This window comes from Pararge aegeria, chromosome 9, assembly GCF_905163445.1.
Source record: "Pararge aegeria chromosome 9, ilParAegt1.1, whole genome shotgun sequence".
Lineage (NCBI taxonomy): Eukaryota > Metazoa > Arthropoda > Insecta > Lepidoptera > Nymphalidae > Pararge > Pararge aegeria.
Genome location: NC_053188.1, coordinates 14,702,181 through 14,728,744, shown reverse-complemented (window position 1 = coordinate 14,728,744; position 26,564 = coordinate 14,702,181). Strand labels below are relative to the sequence as shown.

Sequence of the window (26,564 nt, the reverse complement as noted above, 5' to 3'; positions counted from 1 at the left end):
TTATTACTCGATACTCGATTGTTCTAATAATAATTACTTCCTTTCTTCCTTTGCTTCTTACATACGAGACGTACTAAACTTGCATAAAATACAGTTGCTACCTATATACAAGACATAATAAACTTTCATAAAAGATATTTGTGACCGTTACACAGGACGTACTAAACCTGCATTAACGACACTTGCGAGCTGTATACGAGACGTACCTACTAAACTGGTATCATAGACACATGCGATCTGTATGCGAAACATACTGAACTTGCATAACGAAACTTTCTTCCAATATACGAGACTTACTAAACTTGCATAAAAGACACTTGCGATATACGAGAATACCTTTGCGGCTTGAATACGAGACGTACGCGAAATTGTATAAACGATACTTTCTTCCATAATCTCAAAAATATCATAAAGACACTTGCGGTCTGTATACGAAACGTACTAAACCTGCATAAAAGACACTTGCGACATGTATAAGAGACTAAACTTGCATAAACGACAATTGCCTCTTGGATACGAGACGTACTAAACTTGCATGAAAGACATTTGCGACCTGTATACGAGATGTCCTAAACTTGCTTATTACGATATTAGCGTCTTATATACGAGGCGTAGGTACTCAACTTGGACAAAGTACACTTTCTTCCAAGATACGAGACGTACTAAACTTACATAAAAGACACTTGCGATCTGTATAAGAGGTACTAAACTTGCATAAACGACAATTGCCTCCCCGATACGAGACGTACTAAACTTGCATTAAAGACACTTTCTTCCAAGATCAGAGTCTTACTAACTTCCATTAAAGACCCCTGTGATCCTAATAGGAGATGTACTACACTTGCGGCCTTTATACGAAGCGTACTAAACATAAAATACACTTGCGACCTGTATACGAGATGTCTTAAACTTGCTTATCACGACATTGGTTTCTTATATACGAGGCGTACTTAACTTTCATAAAAGACACTTTCTTCCAAGATACAAGATCTACTAAACTTGCTTAAAAGACACTTGCGACGTGTATAAGAGGTACTAAACTTGCATAAACGACAATTGCCTCCCCGATACGAGACGTACTAAACTTGCATTAAAGACACTTTCTTCCAAGATACGAGATCTACTAAACTTGCTTAAAAGACACTTGCGACGTGCAAACGAGGCGTACTAACTTGCACAAAATACTTCTATGACCTAAATACGAGATGTACTAAACTTGCATAAATGACACTGGCGACCTTTATACGAGATGTACTAAACTTGCATAAAAACTCTTACGACCTGTATACGACATGTCCTAAAGTTGTTTATTACGACATTTGCTTTTTATATTATACGAAGCGTACTAAATTTGCATAAAATACACTTGCGACCTGTATACGCGACATACTAAACTTGCATAAAATACCGTTGTGACCTTTATACGAGACGTACTAAACCTGCATAAATGACATCGGAGATTTTATCGACTCAAATTTCCATTGTTAGGCTCTCTGCTTTATTGATAATATACTGCATATTATTGTCAAATTAATTATATTACCTGTGTGCGGGTAAATTTGGGAATCGAACTATTATTGTGAAATAATATTGACTGTGTGAGGGCAGCCTTACATCTGATCTTCGCATTTTTGGACGATTCGTGCGTTTCGGGTATATGGTAAACTTTTAAGAAAATAAAGTCAAAGGGTATATAAACATTACATGTGGTTTTAATATAAGTTTTACACTTGCCTTTCAGAGTAAAAACATAAGTGCAATATAAAGAATATTTTTATTTTCTTTTCTTTCTTCTGGCTTTACACAGAAAGTAGCAAGATTTTATATTCTTGTATGTTCAGGGAACTTCACTCACAATCAAAGACCATAACATGCTAGCTGCCTATTTAGTCGTCTAATTTGTTACCGTCGTCTCCGAGAGATACAGTTCGATTATATTGTACATTCTAGCTAACTTGAGGCGTGAGTGATTGGTAGATTTTTTTTTTCCACTTCCTCTAGTCGCCATCTTGTGTTTATTTTCATCGGTTACTACTTCTGCGTTGTTTTCACTACGCAGGAGAATATATCAGTACTCTGTGTTATAAAACCAATAAATCCAATTCTTTTCCCTTAATTTTTGACGTCGTATTTCAAAACATGCAACACTGAACCTGCTCGAATCCTGCCAATAAAACCACGCGTTAAGGTATGATGAACGGATATTCAATACTTAATACTCTATAAAATATACTCTAGACTATGATTAAGGCGGGGCTTGATAGTTGTAACGAATTGTCAATAACTGTCATCAAATCTAAACGTAAACGATACGGAACAATAATATTTAATTTAATCTTTATCTTTATGTATTAATCAATATGTTTTTATAAATGGAATTAATTACTTAGTAACGTTATAATTAAAATATATAGAATAGGAGCAAACGTGCGTGATGTGGGAACAAAGAATGAGATCGACTTGGTTACTTTTAACGGCGTTAAGTTGTGTTTACGGCCAGGGCTCGGAACTGCCTTTCAACCCTAACTACCAGCAACCGTATCAACCGGACGCCAACCAGAACGGAACTTTCAGGCAAAATCTGCAGGTGCCCTATGGCAGCTTCCCGGTTAACGGTAACGACTACACTAATCCTGCTCAGAGTTCTTTTTATCAAGATAGTTTCAATTCTGATGTTTACGGCGAGAGGGAAAATGAAGTTGATCCACAGAACACGGCCAGTTATTATGCAGAGTTAGATTACGAGGAGCGGTACAGGTGCCCCCCGAATTGGATTCGTTTCAGGGAATCTTGTTATCGTTTCACCAAATCACCAGACCGACCGCGTAACGAAGCTCGCAAAATATGCCAAGCGTATGAATCGGACCTAGCAACTTTGACCAGCCCAGAAGAACACGGGTTTATTATCACTAACTTAATGCGTTTAGATCCCCAGAAAGGATCATGGTACATTGGCGCTCACCAGCAGACCCCAGGCTATTGGGTTAACGAAGGTGATGGTTCTCAATTGACGGGTTTGGAAAATGCGTTCTTTGATGACAGAAAGATAACATACACAAGTTACAATTTACTGCCTAAAGATTACTTAGTTTATAGATTTTCTCATGAGGATGGCCGTTGGGGCTTAGCACCTGTTGAGGGCACTCAGTATTTCCACTTTATTTGTGAAGGTCAAACGCAGAGATTGCATTATCTGATAGAGGAGGAACGATCCTTTACCTATGGTCTGGATACTTATGATCCAGAGAGACTGCCCCGAGGTCCATACTTTATAAAAGAACCAGTGGATATAATCTATGACCCAATGAAAAAGAACCATGTCCAGTTAACTTGCATCGCTGGTGGATATCCAGCACCTACATACAAGTGGTTCAGAGAAGATTATCAAGTCGACAATCCTATTTTCACAGAAATAGATCCCCTCTCAGATTCTAGATTTATATTAAGCGGTGGTACTCTTATGATAGACAAACCTGACGCTGAAAATGACAACGCAAAGTATCACTGTACTGCTACAAATAAATTTGGTGTTATTCGCTCTGAGTCAGTCAGGTTATCCTTTGGGTTTATAAGAGAGTTCAATCAAAAGAGGTCGGTTGAGAGTGGTAAACAATATTGGGGTAAAGTAATGTACTGTGATCCACCATCGTATTATCCGTCTGTAAATTTTCTCTGGGCTCGTAACTATTTCCCAAACCTTGTAGAGGAAGATAGGAGAGTATTTGTCTCTTATGATGGAGGTCTCTACTTCTCAGCATTAGAAACTATTGATAGAGGAAACTATAGCTGTAATGTGATGAGTAAAGTGTCCGATGCTGGTAGAAATGGACCTTTCTTCCCCCTTCTGGTTTACCCACATTCAGATTATCAGCAACTTAAGTTCCCAATAGGGTTTCCAAAAGTCTTCCCAGATGCACCAGTAGTAGGACAGGAGGTGAGACTAGAGTGTGTTTCCTTTGGATATCCAGTTCCTTCTTATAATTGGACTAGGAAAAATGGTGGGATCCCTAAACATGCTTATTTGAGCAGTTTTGATCGTGTTTTGACGATACCCGATGTGAATGTTGAAGATGAAGGTGAATATTTGTGTGAGGTACGCAATGACAGAGCTCGCATTTCTAATAGTGTCTATCTTAAAGTACAAGCTGAACCAAACTTTACAATTCCACTAACTAATAAGCATGTAGACAATAAAGGTGACTTACATTGGAACTGTGAAGCTTTTGGTATTCCTGACGTTAATTACACATGGTGGAAGAATAGTGAGAAACTTTCTATGGACACATTAGCAACTGAAGATAGAGATAGGTATGTTATACAAGATAATGTACTCATAATCAAGTACTTAGATCCGACGAGAGACCCTGGCATGTATCAGTGTGAAGCCAAAAATCAATTAAAAGCTAAATATTCGACAGGACAACTTCGTGTTTTGTCTCTTAAACCATCTTTCAAGAAGCGCCCATTAGAATCGGAAACTTATGGATCAGAAGGTGGCAATGTTACTCTTCGATGTAATCCGGAGGCGGCGCCTAAACCTACATTTACTTGGAAGAAGGATAATATTGTTATTGGAGCTGGTGGCAAGAGATTTATAACTGAAAATGGTAATCTAATAATAAGGCAGCTGTCGAGGGACGATGAAGGTGTTTATACTTGTGTTGCTAAAAACCAATATGGTACTGATGAAAGTCGTGGTCGTCTCATCATTTTACGTGCGCCACGCTTCATAGAACGACTACCGCCCCGAATAACGACACATGTTGGTTCAGTAATATTTTTGCACTGTAACGCAGATATTGATTCTCTATTAGACACTGCATATCTTTGGAATCATAATGGTATAGGTATGAGAGAGAACGCTGATATTTACGCCAATAAGCGCATTAAAATAGATGGAGGGGAGTTGACCATTTATGACGTGAGTTTATCTGATGTGGGAGAGTACGAATGTATAGTCAAGTCCGCAATCGGTCGGATTTCAACACGTACCCAACTGCGTATTGAAGGTCCACCTGGTGCGCCTGGAGGCTTACAGGTTATAAATATCCAACGTTCCTCTGTTACACTAGAATGGACTGACAGTAACCCAAATGGACGCCCTGTAACCAGTTACGTTATAACAGGCCGCACTCAATGGAATTCGACTTGGTATGTCGTGAACGATAATGTCGCAAACGTCATGGAAATCGACAGGTATAATGGCCGAAAACGAGCGTCAGTATCCACAACTTTGATGCCATGGTCTGTGTACGAGTTCAGGGTGCAAGGTGTTAACGGCTTGGGGGTGGGGAAACCGTCTTCTCCTAGTCCTCAGTTCTCCACTCAACCGGATAAGCCGTATCAAGCTCCGTTCAACGTTGGCGGAGGTGGTGGTAAAATTGGAGATCTCACTATTAAATGGACACCGCTGCCACAATCCCTGCAAAACGGCCCGGGCATTCATTACAAAATATTTTGGCGTCGGAATAACTCTGAAGTGGAATTCCAATCGCTCTTATTAAAAGAATATGGCAACGTTGGAATGCATGTCGTACACATTCCTTTAGACTACTTTTTCACTCCTTATAACGTTAAAGTCCAGGCCTTTAACGACATAGGTGCCGGTCCAGAAAGCGACGTAGTTACAATATATTCCGCTGAAGATATGCCTCAGGTCGCTCCGCAACAAGTGTATGCGCGATCCTTTAACTCTACAGCACTCAATGTAACTTGGAATCCTATTGATCAGTCCCGCGAGAGATTACGCGGCAAACTGATAGGCCACCGCCTCAAATATTGGAAGCAGGCAAATAAGGAAGAGGAGTGCATATACTATCTTTCTAGGACAACGCGGAATTGGGCCCTTATTGTTGGATTGCAAGCAGACATTTATTACTTCGTCAAGGTAAAAATCCTTTTCTATTTTTAGTATTTTTATTAGGGCGTTGGCGAGTGTTTGTTGAGACACAATCTAAAAGACGCGCGAGCTTTATAACTATTTGTACAATAGATCCTCCAGTCGATTTTTATATATATTTGTATCAAATAGATAATTTGGAATAATTTCACGATGTATGTGTGTGTTCAGAGGCACGGTATAGTGTGCGGGTGATATTCCGCTATGCACCCTACTTTACTTTATTTCATCAAATGTCAAGGGTTCACTCTTCCATGTGTTAAAACATTGGTTGCTAAATGAAAGATAAATTAATAGCTGCTTTTTCAATTGAAAAAAAAGGATACACGATGGAACGGATGGTACCCACATAGGTTGCGTTCACGGGAGATATTTCCACGCAACCCTATTTCTTCATTTCATTACATGTGAAGAGTAGGTACACCTTTTTTTATTACCTATTAATTTCTCCCTCATTTTATAACCAAGTTTTTTGCTTCCGAAACAGTTTACTCTTAATATACAGGGTCAAATAAATAAAACCAGAAAGCTCTCAGCCATTAAAACTCACAACTTTTGTTCTACTACTTTTATTATAACTCCATAGTTTGTGAAATATTCAATAACTAATATTTTACATAAATACTCTACTTGTAACTACTCTGCGGCAACAGCGCGCTAATCACGTGTCGTGCGTGCTCGCAGTGGTTTGGCAACACGGACATGTATTTAGTTTCACAGTGTAATGACACTTGACAGAAATAATATGATTTACGATATAAATTTAAAATGAATTTTGAAGTGTTAACGATAGGAACTTAAAGGCTTTCTGGTATTTTTTATTTAACCCTGTATATGACATTGCATATAAAATACATATCCGCTGTTAATTATAATGACTATTTCTGGATAAGTTTTTACTCTCATAAAAGGAACTTAATGCTGAGCATTTGTACTTATATCAGGTAATGGCGTTCAATTCGGCGGGCGAAGGACCGGAGAGCGAGCGCTACTTAGAGCGAACATTCCGCAAGGCGCCGCAAAAACCGCCTGCGTCTGTCAACGTTTGGGCCGTCAATCCCAGCACAGTACGCGTCGTATGGAGATACGTACAGCCAACCGATGAGGAAGAACCGCTCATTGGCTACAAGGTAAAATATTAATAATCACGCCTCAAAGCAAATAAGCTTTTCTTCTTTCTTTAGCCTTTTTCGACCATATTGCTGTAGGCATTCTTCAACATTATCCACTTCTCGCGTCATTGAGCTGTGTGGATCCAATTTGAACCGGCTACCTTCTTCGCATCGTCCTTCCAGCGCATTGGTAACCGTCCTTGAGGGTGGTCTTCTGGAATGAAAACCATGGGCTGTTTCCATTCCAGAAGACGTTTGCTCCAAGAGTTCTCCTTTCGAGCTTTATGTTCGGCCCACGTCCATTTAAGATGCGCTACTTGCCTTGCTACATCTGCAACTTTGCTTTGATCACGAAGCCCTTCATTTGTCTTGTCGGCCTGTTTCTATTTCGGAGCGCCAACTCTTTGTAATTCCAACTAGCAATAACTGCCACGTTTCAGAGTTGTTCTTCGTTGTTGGTGTGGGCCGTATGCCCGTTTTCACTAACGACGGACAAGGTAATGCGTAAGTAAATAACGCCTAATCAAAGAAGATTCTTAGGCATACATTAACGTTTAACCAATCGATTTTCACAAGGCAACTCTTATAACCTAGCTTGTCCATGGTTACTTCGACGAGGCATTTTGTGTTTGCATTATCATGTTTTTCATTTTTCGTATGGATTCAAGATAATTAAAAAAAACAGAATTTATGTTATTTTAATCTGTCAAGTGTTAGTTTACGATTCCTCTAACCTCTACGATCCGCCGAATTGCTGTCTGCAGTCGCAACTTATACGTAATTGTAATCTATACTAATATAATCAATGTGAAAGTGTGTTTGTTTATTTTTTTACCTATGTGAGGAAACAGCAAAAATCTTAATGAAATTTTTCACTGAGAGTTTGCAACCGTGCATGTATCTTTATCATCAAACCTGAAATATAATTCTTTTTACTAAAATAAATCAGCTACAGCCCTAACATCACCTGCAAAATTAAAATCATGTGACTCCCTTTAGTCACTTTATTAGGTACGCGTCGCGTAGCGTAGTACTATGCGCGTGTCGGTCTTTCATCTTCAATAGGGTTGTTCATAAGTAAATACTTAGCATGTATTGGATTCGTTTGTATGGAAGAATAAATATGCTTCTTCTGATATAATATTTTTACATAGCGATTCCTTATGCATGTTTCAATATTATTTCGCAATTCTGTTACACGTTGTATACATTTGAAATTACAACCATTTCAGTAAACGGAATAATAGTGATACATTTTCGTAGTGTCCTCGTCCCCTTTTTCAAAATTACCTTGTATATAACATGTATTAATTTATTTTCAATCGTTATTCTCCTTATTTCAGGTCAGAGTATGGGAAATAGATCAAGACATGAGCACTGCCAATGACACTCTAGTACCAGTGGAACATAAACTTGAAGCTTATGTGACCAGCTTGACTCCAGGTAAAACATATAACTTGAGAGTTTTGGCCTACTCTAACGGAGGTGACGGTAGGATGTCCTCTCCCCCAATCACCTTCCAAATGGGGGATTACCATAGTGACGCATACGGTTACTATGTGCGAAGTTCTGCATATAGATTAGCAATCTCAAAAGAATCTCTATTGATTTACACATTCGTTCTTTACTCTTTATTCTCTAAGGTAATTATTTAAGGTGAAACATAGATCAAGGCAGAGGCTATATATTCTGTGTCATGTACCCGTGAAGTTAAATAAACAAAAATATAGCTTAACTATAAGTATATGTGGAAGATATACAACATACTCGTATGTACAGAAATTCCCGCCTCCGCCTGGTTCCTGTGTTTCTAGTGCTTTAAGGAAATATGTAGGTTTTAAGATGCTTATTTTTTACATGATCAATTTTTAAAGAATATTTAATATTTTGATATTGATGTTTATGCAATATTCAATACAATTACATGTAATGCTGACATTCTTTTTATATGTATTTATTATATTTTTAAGTGATTTATTTTGTGATACACTAATAATTATCCGGCCATTTTTTTACATTGCATTTTGTTATTTCTTTTTTTTTTTGATAAGGACAATAAATGTTGAATCTGTATATTATGTATTACTTTTTGATACTTTTGAAAATAGAATCATATCATATCTACATAATGAGTGTGTGAATGTGGATAGATGTAAGACATTTAGTTACTTTTGTATAACTTTCTGAAATTTACTAACAATCCGAGCCATTTATATTAGATAAGGTAGTTCTGGTAAATAAATGTATATTTAATTATTCATTTAAATGTAAGTATATATGAAAAATCTTATACTGTAAAAGCATCACTATATTTATTCCTTTTCTTTACTTCTAAATAACTGCACCCTTTTGCTCTAGCGACCGGTCGCTTGAACAAACTACTTTCCCTCTTATGTGAATCTCCGCAGGATAAACTGTTTTTTTAGTCGCAGTAGATCCTGTATAACTGAAAACTTACTTTGCCACGAAATGATTTATTCATGTTAGTATGAAAAAAATATTAAAAATTATTTCCGCTACTTCCATCTAATCAGCAATATTAAAAAACCTGTCATTTCGGTACCGTTAGTATGTATTATAATATCCCAGACTGCCGTAGACTTTAGATCTTATGTAAATTAACCTCTCGCGTAGCTGTAGTTTTATCGCAACCAATATTGGTTCTATGTTAGAACCCCGTAAATTTAAAATATGGGCACCTTAGCCGCTCCTTGCTATGTACATTTTGCATAGGATAAATCAGTGCAAGAGTTACAATAGTGTTATGCACTATTTACATGGAGATTGTTAACAAGTACGTTTATTTATTGTCGCGTTCAATTATGTTTTCATATCCTAAAACATCCTTCTTTACACACTAACGAAGAGTTCTGCCCATTACTCCGTTGCGTCGTCTCTGCGTCGTTTTCCACGTATTTTAAATGGCATCTCACTTAAAACCGTTGTGTACAGCACTATCAGGCCGTCCGTCTGTTATACTTCGGGAATAAAGTTGGTAAACCAACAGAATTGAATTCCGTCAATCCCGTTTCGGGTAGAGTAGTATCCCAAACACGTTTATGAGTAAACGGTGACTGTTTCAGGGCGTATATATGAAATCGAAATAATAGATGGTTTTTTTATATTTGAAATAACCGCAAATTACCACCAGTTCAAGCATTGCCTAAAGATTAGTATCGGTAATCGGTTGTTCTCGCCACAAAATGTGCTAGTAATTCTCTCCATGTAAATGGCATGTTACGGTGTAACACATTTTTTACTACTTGTGTAAAATGTAAGAGTGTTGTAGCCCAATGGGTACTACTGACATTCATGCTCATTAGTAGCAGGAAATCATGCAATAAGCTATTGCCACTTAGTGGCATGCGCATGCGCATCAAATAAGCATGCTTATTGTTCGTTGGAGAAATTAAAGAGAAAGAGAAATTGCCGATGAGCAATTGGTATGCTTATACAATGCCAGCAATATATATAGTTTAAAAGCATGATCGTTTTTAAACTGACCTGCTCTACACACTAGAAATCATGGTTTTTTATGAGCATGTGTTTCAGTACTTAATTGATTTTCTAAATCCGTGTATAATACTGGTTTCAATACTTGACGAATGCTATGTATTTTTATATGGTCGATGTTAATATTAAAAACTTGGAATTGAAGCAGCTAAAATAAAAGGATTTGCCTGGTAAACAGAAGTCCGATTTGGCCTTAATATTAAATGTTAATATGTATTTTGTAAGAAACTGTTTAAATAAAATGACCCATAAGGTATATTTTTTAAGGTGGTTGTTTTTTTTACCTAAGGTATAGATTGACCGATCTTACTTGGTCAGTCTGAAGTTGGCTCTCTGATACGTTCGGTTATGCAAAATGTGACCATTAATTTGGTAAAACTGCATCTCCCAGCCAATTGAAAAAAACATTACGTCAGTCCGGCCAACAAAGATGCGCAGTGTCCTATTATAACCTATAGCTAAAACCTACAGAAACTTCAGATGGCAGATAAAATATTAGTGTTATCATTTTCTACTCTTCCTTGTTTGTAAGGATAGCACTACTAAATTGTAATGTACTGTTCGAAGATTTTGGAATACAATCGGATTTTGGAATAATAATTGTAATAATTTCGGGCGTAAGTTTAATTCATTCATTCCGAATGCCTTATCACGAATCTGACGAGTCCAAAATGTCTTGCCCAGTACAGAATAAAGGTATTTTAAATTTATTGAAATAGGCCATGTATCTTTGTCAATGTAATTAAAGTTCGTTATTTGTCGGTTACACTAACTCTGCGCTAATGGCTCGGTATTTATGCTCTGGAGAACAGTTTCCATTTGTTCCACTAAACATGACAATAGGAGACAATATGTCATATTTTTTTCTGGTTTGTTTCATATAACTATTGTTAGCTGCCTGACCTAAATTGGTCGCTCATCTTCTCAAAGACGTCATGGTACAAAGTGGGACACAGATTTTTATAATTTTTATTAGTGTTTTTACCTACACTTGGAGGAATTATCAATTTCATAAATTTAAAATGCATATAAAAAATTTCGGAACCGACAGGATTTGAACCTGCGACTCTCTGGCAATCGCGGCCTGAGCGCTTTCTCTAATTAAGCTACGGCTCTCCTACCGTCGATGCCAAATATCGGGACACAAATTATTCCCAAATTTTTCCATTGCTCTATTACAATTATTTTCATTAATTTTAAACCACTACAGGGCTAGCAGAGGAAGGAGACAAAAAATATATCCCCCCCTGACAAGGGATTCAATTAACGTGTCCACCTGCTAAAGCACGGGAACACGGAATTGGAGAAGTTTACCCCTGTTTATTATGACACATATTATTGTCGTGGGCCAATGCTCAGAGTTGATAAAGCTGTGGGAGAAGTTAATTTTTTTCCCGGAGAGAAAATTGTCTCTTGTCTGCCGTGCTGGTCTTGACATATCAATAGTCATTAACAAGTAAAAAGAAACTTAAATTTAATTATTTTTTATATTTTTAATACTATAACGTTTGCATAGTTAATATTTACACCTTTTTATACTTTATTTTACGCTTCAAGCACTGAGCGTCTATATTATCCAACATATCGTCAGAGAGTTTCCGTTTAAGTAAACCGTCATCTTCTGATGGCTGCATCTGTTTGAGAGGCAAAAGCCCAACAGCAAACGGTATATTTTCATCCAAAGTTGTGTTAATAGTTCCATCTGTTAAATCTTCAACGTTTTTATCTATTTCTTCGTCGTATTTAAATGCATCCCATTTATCATTTGCAATTTCATCAGGCTTCGTTAAGTCGGCTTTTGACTCAGTCATTTGTGATTCTGATGTACCTAAGTCCAGGGCATTATCCACATTTATGTTACCAACATTCTCACTATCCTTCCCGCTTACATCCCATTTCAATTCGCACGCAGATGAAAAATTGGTATTCTCATTAGGCGTAATATTTTCTTTTTCATCATCACATAATACAGAGTTCATAGTGTTATCTTCATTTATAATTTTGCTTTGCTCCATCGCTATCTTATTTTCAATATTCATCAAATCCTTAATGATTTCATCACGTTCTTGCACCCCGCTGTCTAAATTATCTTCAATATAATTTCCATGTTTCTCATTCTGTTTTGGTGACATCAAGCAATCTAAAGTATCTTCTTTGAAAACATTTGAGTGCGGTAGTTGCAAACTAAAGTCATAGCAATCGTCGGTTCTTCTTAAATCTTCAGTATTTAAGGAATTAAATTGTTGACTCATGTTTTCTTCTAAATGAGATGTTTTCGTATCAAGGAGGGACATGTTAAAACTTGCATCCAACGAAGTACTCGCGGGACAAAATTGGTCCATTACTCTTGCATCATTCAGCTGTTGCTCCTCATAATACTTTTTGACATCGTCGCTCATAGTTTTGGTAAAAAATTGCATATCGCTTTCGATGCTTGAAAAATCATTTGCATTATCATGACTTATTGAAGCATGGCTATCTTGGAGAGAATGATCTAGTACAACATAATTTTGATGTTCTCCAAATGATTCCAAGTTGTCCGGTAGTATAGCGTTTAAGCTGTTAATTTCACTGGCGTTACTGCTTTTATTGAAGTCGTTATGCGACGCAAAACTTTTTGAACCCATTAGCATTTCTCCGCGTTCTATAGATTTCGATAGTTCATCTATGCTTTTGATTTCACTCGGATCTGCTACCTTTTCAATTATATTAGGCTGTTCAATCACTTCGTACTGTATTTCGCTGCTTTGGACCATGTCAAGGAGAACTTGTTCGTTGACGTTTATATAGGACCCATCACCGGATTCAAATAAAATTGGCAAGTCTGTCGGCAAGCCTGCGTTCTTTAAAGCATTAACATATTGTGACATAGCGGTGTTTATGTCGCCACTTGAAGCCTCATTAGCAGTATTAGTTACGGACATAGGATAATTTGAAGTTATAGTCTCATTTCCTAGAGAATCCTTATTATAAGGTGCTGTTGGGTCGAGCGCGTTGGATGATATCGCCTGATCCATATACATGAGGTCGTTGTCCATGTTGAGGTAGCTTTGCGAATTGTCATTGTTACAAATGCTGTTAACGGCTTGAGAAAGCGTCACACGATCCATGTAGTCCTAAAAATATAAAATTATATAATCCGAAATTCTTTTGTTGCCAATTTTGTTAACAAATTTTAATTAACAGACGCTGTGAGACGCAAATGCTTGGAGCTGGCAATATTAAGGGTATCCGGATTAAGATTAATATTAATAATTTTTAAGCTCCCTTTCTCCCAGAGATGTGTCATTTAGCTACGGTTTGAGCGTGCAAAAGCATCCTTCTTTCAATCAAAGTTTATTTCCATCAAAGCTAAGTGGTGTAGTGGAACGGGTGATGGTGCGAAGGAAATCCATGACACGAGCTAAGCGTTGCATTGCTATAAGCTGAGTTATTAAGGACTCCTTACTAAGTGTTTGTTTGTTTCTCTTTCCTTCACGCCCTAAGTTCATTTTTCGCAAAGAATTTGTTACAGGACGGAGATGAACAACGGCTTCTTTATCGTCTTTTAATGCCACGAAAACAAACGTTGTAGAAACTGTAATAAACGCAGACGAAGAACAGCTTGTAGGTTTATAAATAGCGGACGATGGTTGAGATTTTGTGACATACCTAACTTTAACACACACACACACAAATATTTTTGAGGTCTTCTAATCTAACCTCTCTATCCCAATTTCCTTTAAGAAGGACGAGACCTGTGCTGGGACAGTATTTACCTGCATATGTCGAGTCTGCAGATGTTTCAGGTGGTGGATGGCCTTTCTGGAATCATGTTCCCTTCGCAACAGCGCTCGCTCGGCCGCACGACCCAAACCAGTGCCTGTCTCCCATCCAGAAGGTCGCTAGTAAAGGTATAACATAAAATATAACAGCAATCTGCTGAGTTTCTTGCCGACTCTTCTCGGTGGAATTTGCCTTCCGAACCGGTGGTAGAGTCACTACAAACAGACTGACTTAAAGTTTCAAAAGTGCTTATAAACTGGACTGAAATAAATGAGTTTTGAATTTTATAACCCGTGCCATGATATATTTATAAAAGGCTATCGATGTAGCGCTATCTCATTCGCACGTATATTGTTAGAATGAGATAGCACGATATCGGCTGCCTTTTATAAATCTATTCTTTAATAGGCATTATTTTGTTCGTCTTTAGTGAAAACGCGCATTAGCCATTCGTGATGTTTCTATGCATCTATGCCCAAAAGTGGTATATTAATAGGCTGAGACTGATTAATGATGATCTACCTTGAAACTAGGTCTCCCGCGACGTGGTCTTGCCCCACGCGTGGGATCAGCGTAGTCTATTCCAGAACCGCCCTCAATGTCAAAGGGTATCCTCACCACCATATCCTATATAATCAATGTTGAGTTTAAAATAAATAAACTACGGCAATACACACATCGCCATCTAGCCCCAAAGTAAGCGTAGCTTATGTTATGGGTTTTAAGATGATTGATGAATACTTTTATGAATAAAATACATAAACACTTATAACATACATCTAAACACCCAGGCACTGAAAAACTTTCATGTTCATGACACATACATTTTCCAGTTGTGGGAATCGACCCCACGGCCTTCGACTCAGAAAGCAGGGTCGCTGCCCATTGCGCCAATCGGCCGTCACAAGAAAATTCAAGTTAGAATTGCCAATGTCCCGTCTCGTATCTCGTGCAAGAATGAATAATATTCAATATTTTTAGTTACAATTGGAATGAAGAGTAGGTATCTTTTCTTATCAAAATTTCCTGCAAAAACTATTAGGCCGATTTTGATGCGGTTTATATCAGTTTCAGGTTTTTTATTTACCTATATACCTACTAGATACCAAGTAAAAAGGTATGCTACTAATCACTGGAGTGGAGTACGTTATAAACAACCACAGAGGTCAGTTTATTTCAGTAGTGGTTTATTCACTAAATTTAAAACATCATTACGAGTTTAACGAACCGAGTTATAAAAAATGTATTTACTAAACCTTATTGTTATTCCGGCTTAAGGTGTCGGCTGGTTGACTTGATGTTGACGGAGCGAGTTGTGCTGTAGACACTTTTTGTTCAGAAGTATCCTAAAATTACAACTTCTTTATGGTTACATTTCTTTGGGAGATACATTTCTTGAGCGGTAGGACCTCCTTTGCACGCTTACATGTCCAGATTAAGCTTCTTTAAGTTTCTTGAATGTTTGAATTGTGTGGTGCAATAAAGTTTTCAATTAATATTTTTTAGATAAAAAAATACGAAATGATTACTGCAAGATTACAGTTTATCTAACTGGTATGAGAATGCGAAAGAAAGCAGTTGACTTGCAGTTCCAGTTTGTTTTTAACTGAAAAAAGTAGGTACGTAACATATTTTGTAAAGTTTCTTTCATAATATGCTCTATAAAAAGCTCGGTGATTACGCGTGTTTACGAGATCTGTGGCAATCTTCTTATTCAATAATGAAATAAAATAAAATGATGTATAAATGCAGTTTTGTAAATTCAAATAAAACTTTATAGTATGAGGTACATTCCGGAGAGTGTGCTCTGGAGCTATTCGAATTGGTTGAACCATCTCCTTTCTACCATCGAACTGCGAGGTACCGAAATAATCTAAAACGTCTGTAATGCCCTTCCATATTCCGTCTTCCCCGGTATCTACAATCTGGGTACCTTCAAATTATGGAGGGTAGAGGTAAGGAGAGTCATCTGTGTATATGAAAAAGTGTCGTCAAAATGTATTAAATTAGGATGGCGCCACATTTGCATCAGGGTAACTCTTAAAAGAAGCGCCAAATATAAATATTGTTAGAGTAGGCTTAAATCACTCTAAACGCACGTTTGTTTATAATAAATCTGTAAGGTTATATTTACCACAAAATTTTGTACAACGTAAGTTGTTGAAATTCTCAATAATTAACTACTTTAGTCGATAATGACATTAAATTTTTTAACTCGGCATACTTCAATTCATCTACGATTGCTACATTCATACCATACCCTGTGCATCCACCAGCGCCATTGTGGAGGATTTTTGAACTGTTATTTAGCGCAACAACTGGACACTTTTTCAACTTTTCTCCCATATAAGATGACTCTCCTTACCTCTACCTTCCATACTTCAAATCAAGCGTGAATAGGCATCTTCTAGACAAGCGCGCTCCATCTTAGGCTGCATCATCAATAACCATCTGGTGTGATAACAGTCAAGCGCTTGTTAAGGTCACTTAACAATTATTCATTCCAAGTCAACATCTTCTGAGGACATTTTCAGTTTACGCAACTGCCAAGTGAATTCGGGTATGTTAATAAGCCAAACGGAACAGGGCGTCTTCTAGTTCCACAAATGACTACACATACTTTCTCAGTTGCATCGTACTCAATTAACTAATATTATGGGAATATGAATGAAGTTGTAGTAAACAAATGATCACCTGAACCTGGGAGTGCAAATCGATAAGTGACTGCGGCGGGCGGTTTATCACAACCGGTGGGGTGAACACTGGCAGCTCACCTTAAATGAGTAAAATAGTATAAATAGCATTATAACTCGTACTGGAGATTTTCATTATTTTATATGTTCTGCATATCTTGCGCATACCCTCTATATACGCAACTGCGGCTGCCACGTATAAGTTGAATACCTTCAAGGTGGATGCTTCAAGGCAAGAGTGAATAGGCATTTTCTAGGCAAGCGTGCTCCAGCCTAGACTTCATCATTGCTTTCTAATAGGCATGACAGTTTCGAACCGCTGGCCTCGTTAAAAAAATCGTTAAAAAAAATCTAAGCTTTAAGGCATGAAACGAGAGTTCAGTTTAAAGAACTTTTAAAACCTATTTTAGTTTTTGCATATCCTACCTACCTTTCTACCTTTAGGTAAAATTATAACCGAACACTATTTATGTCATCGACTGAAGCCAAAATTTGGCTAAGCTAGGACTTTGATAAGTAAGTATATAGCATTAATATACTCGTTTTGCTACTTACTGGGATTATTTATGCCTAATCCTTCTTTAGTTACTTTAGACAAGCCCTTTATCTTCAGGAACTGAGCAGCAGACACCAGTTCATCCAGGTTCTCTTCCAAGCACTGAGTTTTACCGCAATACATGAACTCCACTAGACATTTCAACACGCTAAATCTCATTTTCAGAATGATTAGCGGTTCACCAGACTGTTTTTGTAAGACTTCCTGAAAAAAGTATCATAAAAACATAGGTACGACTATGTATTGTAGCATCACCAAATTGTACTCTCTTGGTCTATGTGTATATCTTTGTAACTACTTTTTTCTTTAGTGTACAATAAAAGTGTATTCATTCATTCATTCATTCATCACCTTCATAGTCTATCAATGTGTAGCGTGCTCGGCATACTTATGCCTCTCATATAATTTGATCCACACTATTAGGAATGTGTTATAATTTAGAAAGGAATAAAAATAACCGACTTAAATTATATTAGATTTATATCGATGATAATAGTAATAGATATATGGGATGGTTTACACATTTGTCCATTTTCCCACTGGATCTCAGCATAGAAAATGATAAAATTTTGCAAGACGAAGAAGGAAAAAAGAGAAAAAAGAAGCGTTATCCCATAAACGTTTCACGGTTACAGCGTAAGCAGTATAGTAATAAATGCAATTTCTCTACCTTAATAAGTATTTAACTAAATTTCAAAGAAAACTATCATTTAATATTATTGAAGGCGGAAATGTAGCTAAATAGGTATGTACATAGACTACGGACGGCAAAATGATAAATGATCACCAGTCTTCGTCCAATTAGCTTACCAAGGTTGGGCACAAGGCCAACCAGCTTATAAAAGAGCGAGGGCTTTTTGTATCATCCATTCATTTTAATCGATGTATGTCCACATAGTATACCCTCGGAGTGTTTTAAGACCCCCACGAGATGTAGTGGGGGCCTAAAAACATTCCGTTTTACTGTTGCAAAGCGGTATCTAGCGATGGCAATTGACGAATAAAACCATCCTTCGTAATCGGACATTGCAACCACAGGTTAAAGTGATAGTGTTATGTCCCTATTGTTTACAAAATGTCCGACATTCTGCAATTCCAAATGAGGCGCGTTTACAGAAGCTATAAACATTTTTTACTTACTTGAAAGTAAGCACTACTTGCAGCTAGGACTGCTTTGTGAACACGCAAAGTGTGCGAGCTGCACATGAGTGTCATGTCCACCAGTGACTGCATTTGTAATAGCTTTCCAAATCTCGACATCAGGTGTTCTGAGTAGTCTTCATAGTGCAAACTGTACCGTATTGGAGCCATTCGATCGAACTATATTTTTCAGTCAAACCTCTCAATATCAATACATGCTTTCAACAATTTGGCAGAAGCTTGACGGGACCAAACAAAAGAAAGCAATGTAATATCAATGACTTTTCAAAAATTATGGAATGGGAAACGGCCAGTTTTAAAGAGCGAACTTTATAGTAATGATAAAACCTTCTTTTGTGCAAGAAAAAATCTACGTTTTTCTAACTTAAAATAATTTAATATGGGTTTAATTTATGACTGGTTAACTTTTAAATTGTGATTTTATTGTTGTTCAAAAATGTTTCTCGTGACCTTAGTCGTGACCCCCTAGAGTTGCTGTTTGCAAATGACCATAGATAATATATTATTTAGTAGGTATGCACGTATATAAATTATTCAATAAAAATACACGTAACTGTGTTGGATTCTTTTATTTAAAAAATACAGAAAAAATAGTAAAATGTTAGCAAATGAATTTATTACAAATTTGTATTGATATTTTGGAATAAATTAAAAAAAACAAAAAAAAAATACACTTATTCTATCACAGACTAATTAAGTACTGAAAACATAATTTTGTAGAAAACTTAATTACTTATAAGCTGTATCAATCTATGTATGTAGGTACGTAATATGAAATATCATGAACATTATATATTATATATAGAAGACAAAGAAATATAAAAATTTAACAGTCGTACTTATAGTCATCCAGGTTTAAGCACAAAACATAAAGTCGTGCATCTTTGTATTTGTACTCGTACCTACAAAGGCAGGAGATTACAGTTAAAATACTCATTTTCTTTTGATAGTTTATTTATTAATTTATCTATGTTATATAATTACTACGTGGATATAATTGATAAATAAGTGTTAATGATCTAGAACAATACCGCGTAAATAATCTTGTAAATAACTACCGAGGAATGTCGATACTATTTATGAGAAATAAACAAATACCTACAATAATAATACTTATTTATTTTATTCAAAATTAATTAGTAAGTATTTGAACTACACTCAAATCTTTCTTACGAGTAAAATTTAGCCAAATAACAAATACGACTATTAACGGTGGTTATGCTGCCTAGAGATTATATTAAACATGCACAAAGTCACAATTCGTTATGTTTTGTGCTTTTCTGATTGGAATGTAGTTAGGAATGCATCGATTTGTTCATAAGGCACTTGGAACAAATACTGAGATCATATGGCCAGGTAAAGAGCTGCCATAGATTGTGAAACAATGGTTGGTTCTTAGATTAATGATTACTTACCACTACGTTCCTACTTTTAGCTCTCGACTAATCTCTTATAGAATATATAGATAAAATAGCTCCTTAAATGCGCAAATTAATTGCATAAAACTCTTACGGCTTAGTGGGAACCATTTTTTAGTGATCTATTCAATTTTAGGCGTTTGTATGCCGGTGGTATCTGATAGGAACGAAGCAGTTACCAGTCATTAATGTAAGTGTTGTTTGTAAAACTAACACTATAATTGCTATTTAATACATAATATACCGTATATCTATTTCGAATAGATTCACATTTTACTGAAATACAAAACCATTACATAGTTCCATAGCGTCTAATCACATTTTTTTTATCATTAAATTTATATTTTACACGCGTTTTGTAGACGTTAGTAATAAATAATTTAGACAGAATTACGAAACGAAATTTTAATTTAAAAGTCTATTGTGATTGTGTATGAGCACTCTTGATTTAAAACAGTGTTAAAGTTTTTTTAATTTGCATTAGACCTTAGTTTCTGAAGGGCAGATTAAATCGAACCACTTAACTATCTGTTACAGTAAACATTAATCTTGGTCGAGTTGCAGAAACACCAAAAATCATCAGTATATTATTATCGTACCACGTTAATGAGTGTTTGTCAATCCCAAATAACTGACATAAGTTATTTTAGTAATGTGTAAACAGATCGCCTTAACAGCAGCACATTTAGGAAATTATTTAATAGCCATTTCAGAAACTTGGGAGCAGTGTTACAAATGGCAATTATATATGCTTATAAATTAAATTTATATGCGTATTTGCGGAAAGAACTCATAAAATACAAGAGGCACAGTGTAAAAAATATAAAAAAAAAAATATAAGTTCTCATTACATTAAACTGTACAAATAGTTTTAAAATAAAGACATTTATATTTTTAATCTTTCATAAGACAGGGATCTACCACATCGAGGCAAATGCATAACTACACGACCTACTTTACCCAATTATTCTCATATTATCCATACAATTTACATATTATACGAAAAAATTTAAAAATACAAATTTGTAACATTTTCAATACTTTTAGTATCGTCTTAGAAATTGGTTTCTATACAATATCTAGGTTTTATGTTACCCTTACCTCCCTATAACGAAGCTCATAGATGCTGTGGCGTTGGCGCAAAGCAATCGCGACCTTTTTCACCACTCAAATATAATGGAACTAATTCTGATATCTGAGACAGAAATTCATTACCTTTTCTTATTATTAATTTCAAACTTGGGAATTTAAATTTCGCATTTTTTTTACAACAGTTAGGGTTTTCAATAAAAAAAAAAAATCTAAAGAAAATGATAAGTTCATATTGGCACTGTACACTAAGATTTATTCTTATTGAAGAAAATAAATCATTTATATTTTACTACCCCGAGGTAACACACCTCTCCAATGCAAGCCATAAAACAAATTTCCTGACACTTATTCAACTCTCTTTCCTGAAAACAATTCATTGTGTTTTAAAATTTAATTTGAAACTCGATTTTTGAACGAATCGGTGTTTGGTGTTTTCTTGTAGGACCATTGGGTTCTCCTAGAACTTATTTTAAAATTCCCGGTAGTTTGTTCACTGAATCACTTACTCGGCGTTATCAGTGTAAGTTACGCGGTATAAAGTATCAACGACTAAATGACATACTTTTATGGTAAAGTAACATGCCAAAGAATATACATGTTGACTTCAAAATGTAAAGGTTGTATATCTGTAATCATTTATTAAAGTGGCCTTTTGTGATCCCTAGGACGGGATAGTCGGGGTACTAACATCCCTCTGATTAATTAAGGCAACTTAAACATTCAGATTCAAATAATAAACAGGTGGAAATACAAAAAGTATTAATTCTTTCTTTATTTGTACCTACGAATAAGCACAACAGTAACAATAATTTACATTTATTATAATTACAGATTATGTACCACAAATATTGTCTCGCTAATACAATGACTAATTAAATAACATTCTATCCCAGACATTGCAGAACATAACAAAAATAACAGCAGTTGAGTTCGTTTCAATATGGTTTGATTAGAGTTTTAATTATTTAGGAAATAGTTGTTAGTTAAATCCAATATTTATAGAAAAATATGATTATTAATTAAAGAAAGTTATTATTTTAATCTCTTAAAATTATTGAGTGACATGTTTTGTTCAATTTATCAAGACAGTATTCTATTCATCTATGAGTCGCAATGTCTTAGATGTAATTCATGATTGAATGATTTTTTGTTTTCTTTTAAGAACAAACTTAAACGTAACATATTTTTTTTAAAGTTTGAATAAAGACACGGAGTTTAAATGTACAGGATTTCTTTATAACCCACGCCATTAAGCATAAAATGTGGTCAATATCATGCTAGCTCATTCGCACTATTTGGCACGCCCGTAAATTGTGCGAAACAGATAGCACGACATGGGCCGCCTTTTATAATTCTATTCTTTGAGGGCGCAGGTTATACATTCCAATTTAGTGATATAGGAATAACAGCATCTAAGGGCGCGTTCACAATGCTGTGCGAATATCGTCCAGACGCGACGAATCAGTAAAAACGGTCCCTTGTGAACGAGCCCTTACAGAGGTGTCGAAATGTATGTTAAAATTGTAATTGTGATGTCGTTACTATAGAAGACCTTAGCACCTTACTGACACACCCTATTATGAGTACGTAAACGACATATAGCTATCTGTTTACATTTTATAAAGGTCTATTAAGTTGCGAATGGGTTATTTTGTAACCAAATGGCGATATTTTGGCGCCAGACGTACAAGGATTAAAGGGTACTTATAATTATAATGGTAATAATTGTCTCTGTGGTTGATTAAACTGATGAGTACATTTAGATTGCAAAGATTCGATTCGATACCGATGTTACAAAAAATATAAATTTAAAATTTATTTATAAAGAATTGAAAATTAGTATTTTTTACTCTAACGATAAGCAAATCATAAGTGGGTAGAATTCTGTATTGATCAAGTTCTATGATACCGTTACGTTTTGTTCAGATGAAAATATAGGGTGCGAAGTATTTTTATAGACATTTATAAGTTTTAACAGATTGACATAGTAATTGACAGCTATTTGAAAAAAAATATACCTAGAGGTGAGATGCCCACAAAACGTTAGTTATTGTACTAAGCACATAAACATTTATAACTATTTGACGCAACTCAATACAAGCTTGTCTTCAAAATGAACGAATGGACAAATCTTTTTAATGCATAATTTAATTTATTGTATTAAAATAATAATTATATATGAACACTTTACATAAGTATGAGTAGATTTGTACAATAGGTACATAGTATGTAGAAAAAATAGAGATTCATTTATAGAGATCGTTCAGTGAAACTAAACCATTGCCAGCTAGAAAAATTAAAATTACCATTAACCTATAAAATATACCATATATTTATTTGCATAATGGTGCTGATTCGGTTGTACATAAATCATTTACTAGGAACCGGGAATATTGGGGAAAAGATCATTGCTTGACTGTAGCACGTGTAACCCTGACAGCAACTGAAGATGCAGCCTTAATAGCGTGCTTGTTAAACAAGGGTTTCTTGATTCCATTGCCTGACTAAAATCTCATATAGTGTTAAGTAATGCTGCGGTCTAAGATGGTAGAAACCTAACATGTTAGGAGGATGGCAGTTATTTTCGGCATCGGAACGCCAAGACCTGGTGCGGGTGCAAATGTACAAATACCTCGGGACTTGGGTAAATGAAGAATGGCACTGTGGACAAGAAATTCGAACCCGGATTGAAATTGCCCGAACCAGCCTTAAAAGGATGGAGAAGCTTTTGTGCAGCCGTAAGCTTTAGATTGAGCTCAGAGTAAAAATATTCCACTGCTATATTTGACCGGTAGTTTTATATAGTGTATAGTTTTATATGGTAAAGCACTTCATTTGAGTCGTAAAGGACTCACAGGGTTACAACGTCTTACTTAGGTACATGTGCAGATCCTTCCAACGTCTTAGGATACTATGGTAAAAGGTTAGTGGAGGAACAATGTGGAATAGTTCCTAACTAGACTGAAATTTATCTCGTATATTAACCTGTTGGTATTCTACATATATTCTACAAGATATATAGCGCGCATCTTGAATTAGTTTTGTGTACAACCGAAAATGCAGCTTAACTCCTTAACAATGTTTAACAAAAGGTTTCTGGAAATTGTCGATCTAAGTTTACAGTAACATCAGAGAATACATAATGATTGCAACACATATCCAACACTCCACCCCACGCGAAGTGTTAACACGTCACTTGCACATTGTAGACGATTCAACTCAACTCGTTCGTTTAATTGTTGTATGACAGAGGGTTTTGCTCAGAAACATGGCAGACGTATCATAACTTGGGTGGCTTGTGATTGTTGATTTGACTTAAAACGTTTGGCTTGGCGTGGGGTGCGGTGTTGTCAATGGGTTATTCACTAACTTAAATATATAAATTAACAAGTAGCTATATTTTTATGAAATAGATGGCAACATATATATAACAAAATGCATGTCCGCGAGGCAAAACGTAAGTAAGGTAGCAGTTAACGAAATCCAACATTTCCCCAGGGTATTTATTTATCTAATGCAACTGAGCAATGGCCTGTTTCAGTGGCGCATGGTATTCCTAATGATTAATAGAAGCACATTACAATATTTACATCAGCCGGCGATAGATACATCTTCGAATATCTCATTAATATACACATCGATTAATTATAATTATTACTCTTTCGTAGAAACGACTAACTTAAATATCCCACCCCATGAATCGATCTAGTTGTCGATAATTTTGAGGAAGTCCTCCGGCGAGATGTGAATACTCTCGACGGCGGAACCGTCGGTGGAGTTCGGGACGGTGTTTTTGAGTTCGCCGAAGGTGTAGGTGGTTCTTTTCTTGTTGGAGCGCGGTTTGGAGATTCGCGCGGCGGGCAGCGAGGCCTCGCAATCGAGCGACGCGCGCTTGTTCCAACAGAACGCCTGTCGTGGCTCCGCACCCGCCGACATGGGCATGGCAAGGTGCAGCCGCGACCGACTTAACTCGTTGTCGCTTAGCTGCCGCTTTAGCTTGTCCTTGCCCACCACCAACTGGAAGCCCCTTAAACTATTGTCTCCCGGCTGCGTCTTACACAGCTCTACCTCACTCAGCTGTCGCGTCAGCTTGGAAGACGACGACGCTTCGGCACCGCTCGACCGCTTATCGACTAGACTGTTCTGTCGAGACGTCTTCCCGTTCCTTGAAAAGCCGTCGCGACTACTGCTTCCCGAAGAACTACTAGTGTTAGTATTGCTATTATTATTTGTGGTCGTATTATCTCTCCTTAGCGTCTCTATAATATTGTAAAAATGTTCGGATTCGTTGGTGCTGTTATTTCTAGATCGACTCACGTTGTTGGTGCTATGTCTATGTGGGCGGATTTGGGCTCGAGGTAGGTGACCGTAGCTGCTCTGCCGCGATATACCAGCGCTGGTTTGTCGCCGGGGCATGCTACAACTTTTCGGGACGAAAGCGTCCTGGGTCATGAGTACGTTTTCGTAAACGTGTGCGTTGTCGAAGTCCTCGTGGGATATGAGGTTCTGTCGACTCTCAGTCGTCTCACGTTTCTGACCCACGGAGTTGCTCTTTTTATGACTTGTCCGAATTTTTAGATCGGGTATTTTTCTTCCTACTTTACAATCGCTAGCACTACGTGGCAGTAAATTTTCGTAACCATGACTAACTCCTTCTTGATTAATTGTCTCTGTTTTGGGAGCACTGTTAATGTCTCCGACATTTCTGGCATGTTTAGGGGCTTTAGAACTAGGTTTGGCGTCAGCGGAACAAGTAAGTTGAGGCAATGTGTCGTGCCTTTTCCTATCTACGTCGGGCTTCGACGATTTATCGAGCACGACTTTTGTTTTGTCACTCTTACAAATTTTAACACTAAAACGGAACGGAGGTTTGAAAACTACTTGTAACCTAGTTTTTTCTCCGGAGAGAAGGTTGGTTGCGCTTTTGGACGGTCTAGTTTTTCTCGTGCCCTTCGGGGCTTGCCTATGTGTTCTTTCAGTAAGGCCTAGAGGAATAGACTTAGATTTAGGAATGGTTGTAGGCTGGGGGGAACTAAGTAGCCATTTTTGTACTTTAGTAAGAGCTTCAGTATCTTTAATAGGGGTGGAAGAGGAGTGTTTTTGCATGGAACTATAGTCAATAGTTTCTTTTTTCACTTTCAACTTTCGTTTCTTCACTTTGTTTTTATGTTTAGATAAAATAACATGCTTTGGAGATTTGCCCTCGGCGTTTGTCACGACCGCCGTACTTTCTTTCGGAACTTTATGCGGTTCCTCTGTGTTTGGTGGATTGCTCGGCTTCTGAAATAGAGTATGTAATTTAATGAAATATCCTGAAGGTTCTATTCGACATATTATTATAAAAAAAACCATTTG

At 36.6% G+C, this 26,564-nt stretch overlaps 3 protein-coding genes across 3 annotated transcripts in view; 1 reads left to right on the top strand and 2 right to left on the bottom strand.

The window, feature by feature from the left end:
• Positions 1 to 2,216: 2,216 nt before the first annotated feature.
• LOC120626195 (contactin) lies at positions 2,217 to 8,953 on the top strand. The gene is made up of 3 exons (XM_039893578.1): positions 2,217 to 5,887; positions 6,844 to 7,029; positions 8,355 to 8,953. Exons 1-3 carry the CDS (start codon positions 2,435 to 2,437, stop codon positions 8,664 to 8,666), a joined length of 3,951 nt encoding a protein of 1,316 aa, XP_039749512.1. The 5' UTR covers positions 2,217 to 2,434; the 3' UTR covers positions 8,667 to 8,953.
• A 3,094-nt stretch (positions 8,954 to 12,047) lies between these two features.
• On the bottom strand, positions 12,048 to 18,918 carry LOC120626345. Its single transcript, XM_039893841.1, has 7 exons — positions 18,679 to 18,918; positions 17,538 to 17,742; positions 16,984 to 17,063; positions 15,546 to 15,635; positions 14,812 to 14,916; positions 14,283 to 14,408; positions 12,048 to 13,640 (listed from the first exon to the last, which is right to left on the bottom strand). Exons 1-7 carry the CDS (start codon positions 18,847 to 18,849, stop codon positions 12,048 to 12,050), a joined length of 2,370 nt encoding a protein of 789 aa, XP_039749775.1. The 5' UTR covers positions 18,850 to 18,918.
• Positions 18,919 to 20,809: 1,891 nt separating this feature from the next.
• The window catches only part of LOC120626268, a 302,249-nt gene continuing 296,494 nt past the window's right edge, over positions 20,810 to 26,564 (bottom strand). The window contains exon 15 of the mRNA XM_039893708.1: positions 20,810 to 26,489. Coding sequence (XP_039749642.1) covers positions 24,915 to 26,489 — 1,575 coding nt within the window. The 3' untranslated portion in view covers positions 20,810 to 24,914. The remainder of the gene's footprint in view (positions 26,490 to 26,564) is intronic.

Coding starts and splice junctions, on each gene's coding strand:
- LOC120626195 (XM_039893578.1), top strand. CDS start 2,435: ATGTGGGAACAAAGAATGAGATCGACTTGGTTACTTTTAACGGCGTTA. Junction 5,888..6,843: donor ACATTTATTACTTCGTCAAG/GTAAAAATCCTT, acceptor TACTTATATCAG/GTAATGGCGTTCAATTCGGC. Junction 7,030..8,354: donor AACCGCTCATTGGCTACAAG/GTAAAATATTAA, acceptor TCCTTATTTCAG/GTCAGAGTATGGGAAATAGA.
- LOC120626345 (XM_039893841.1), bottom strand. CDS start 18,849: ATGGCTCCAATACGGTACAGTTTGCACTATGAAGACTACTCAGAACAC. Junction 14,917..15,545: donor TAAGCCGGAATAACAATAAG/GTTTAGTAAATA, acceptor TTGATTATATAG/GATATGGTGGTGAGGATACC. Junction 14,409..14,811: donor GCGGGAGACCTAGTTTCAAG/GTAGATCATCAT, acceptor TACCTTTACTAG/CGACCTTCTGGATGGGAGAC.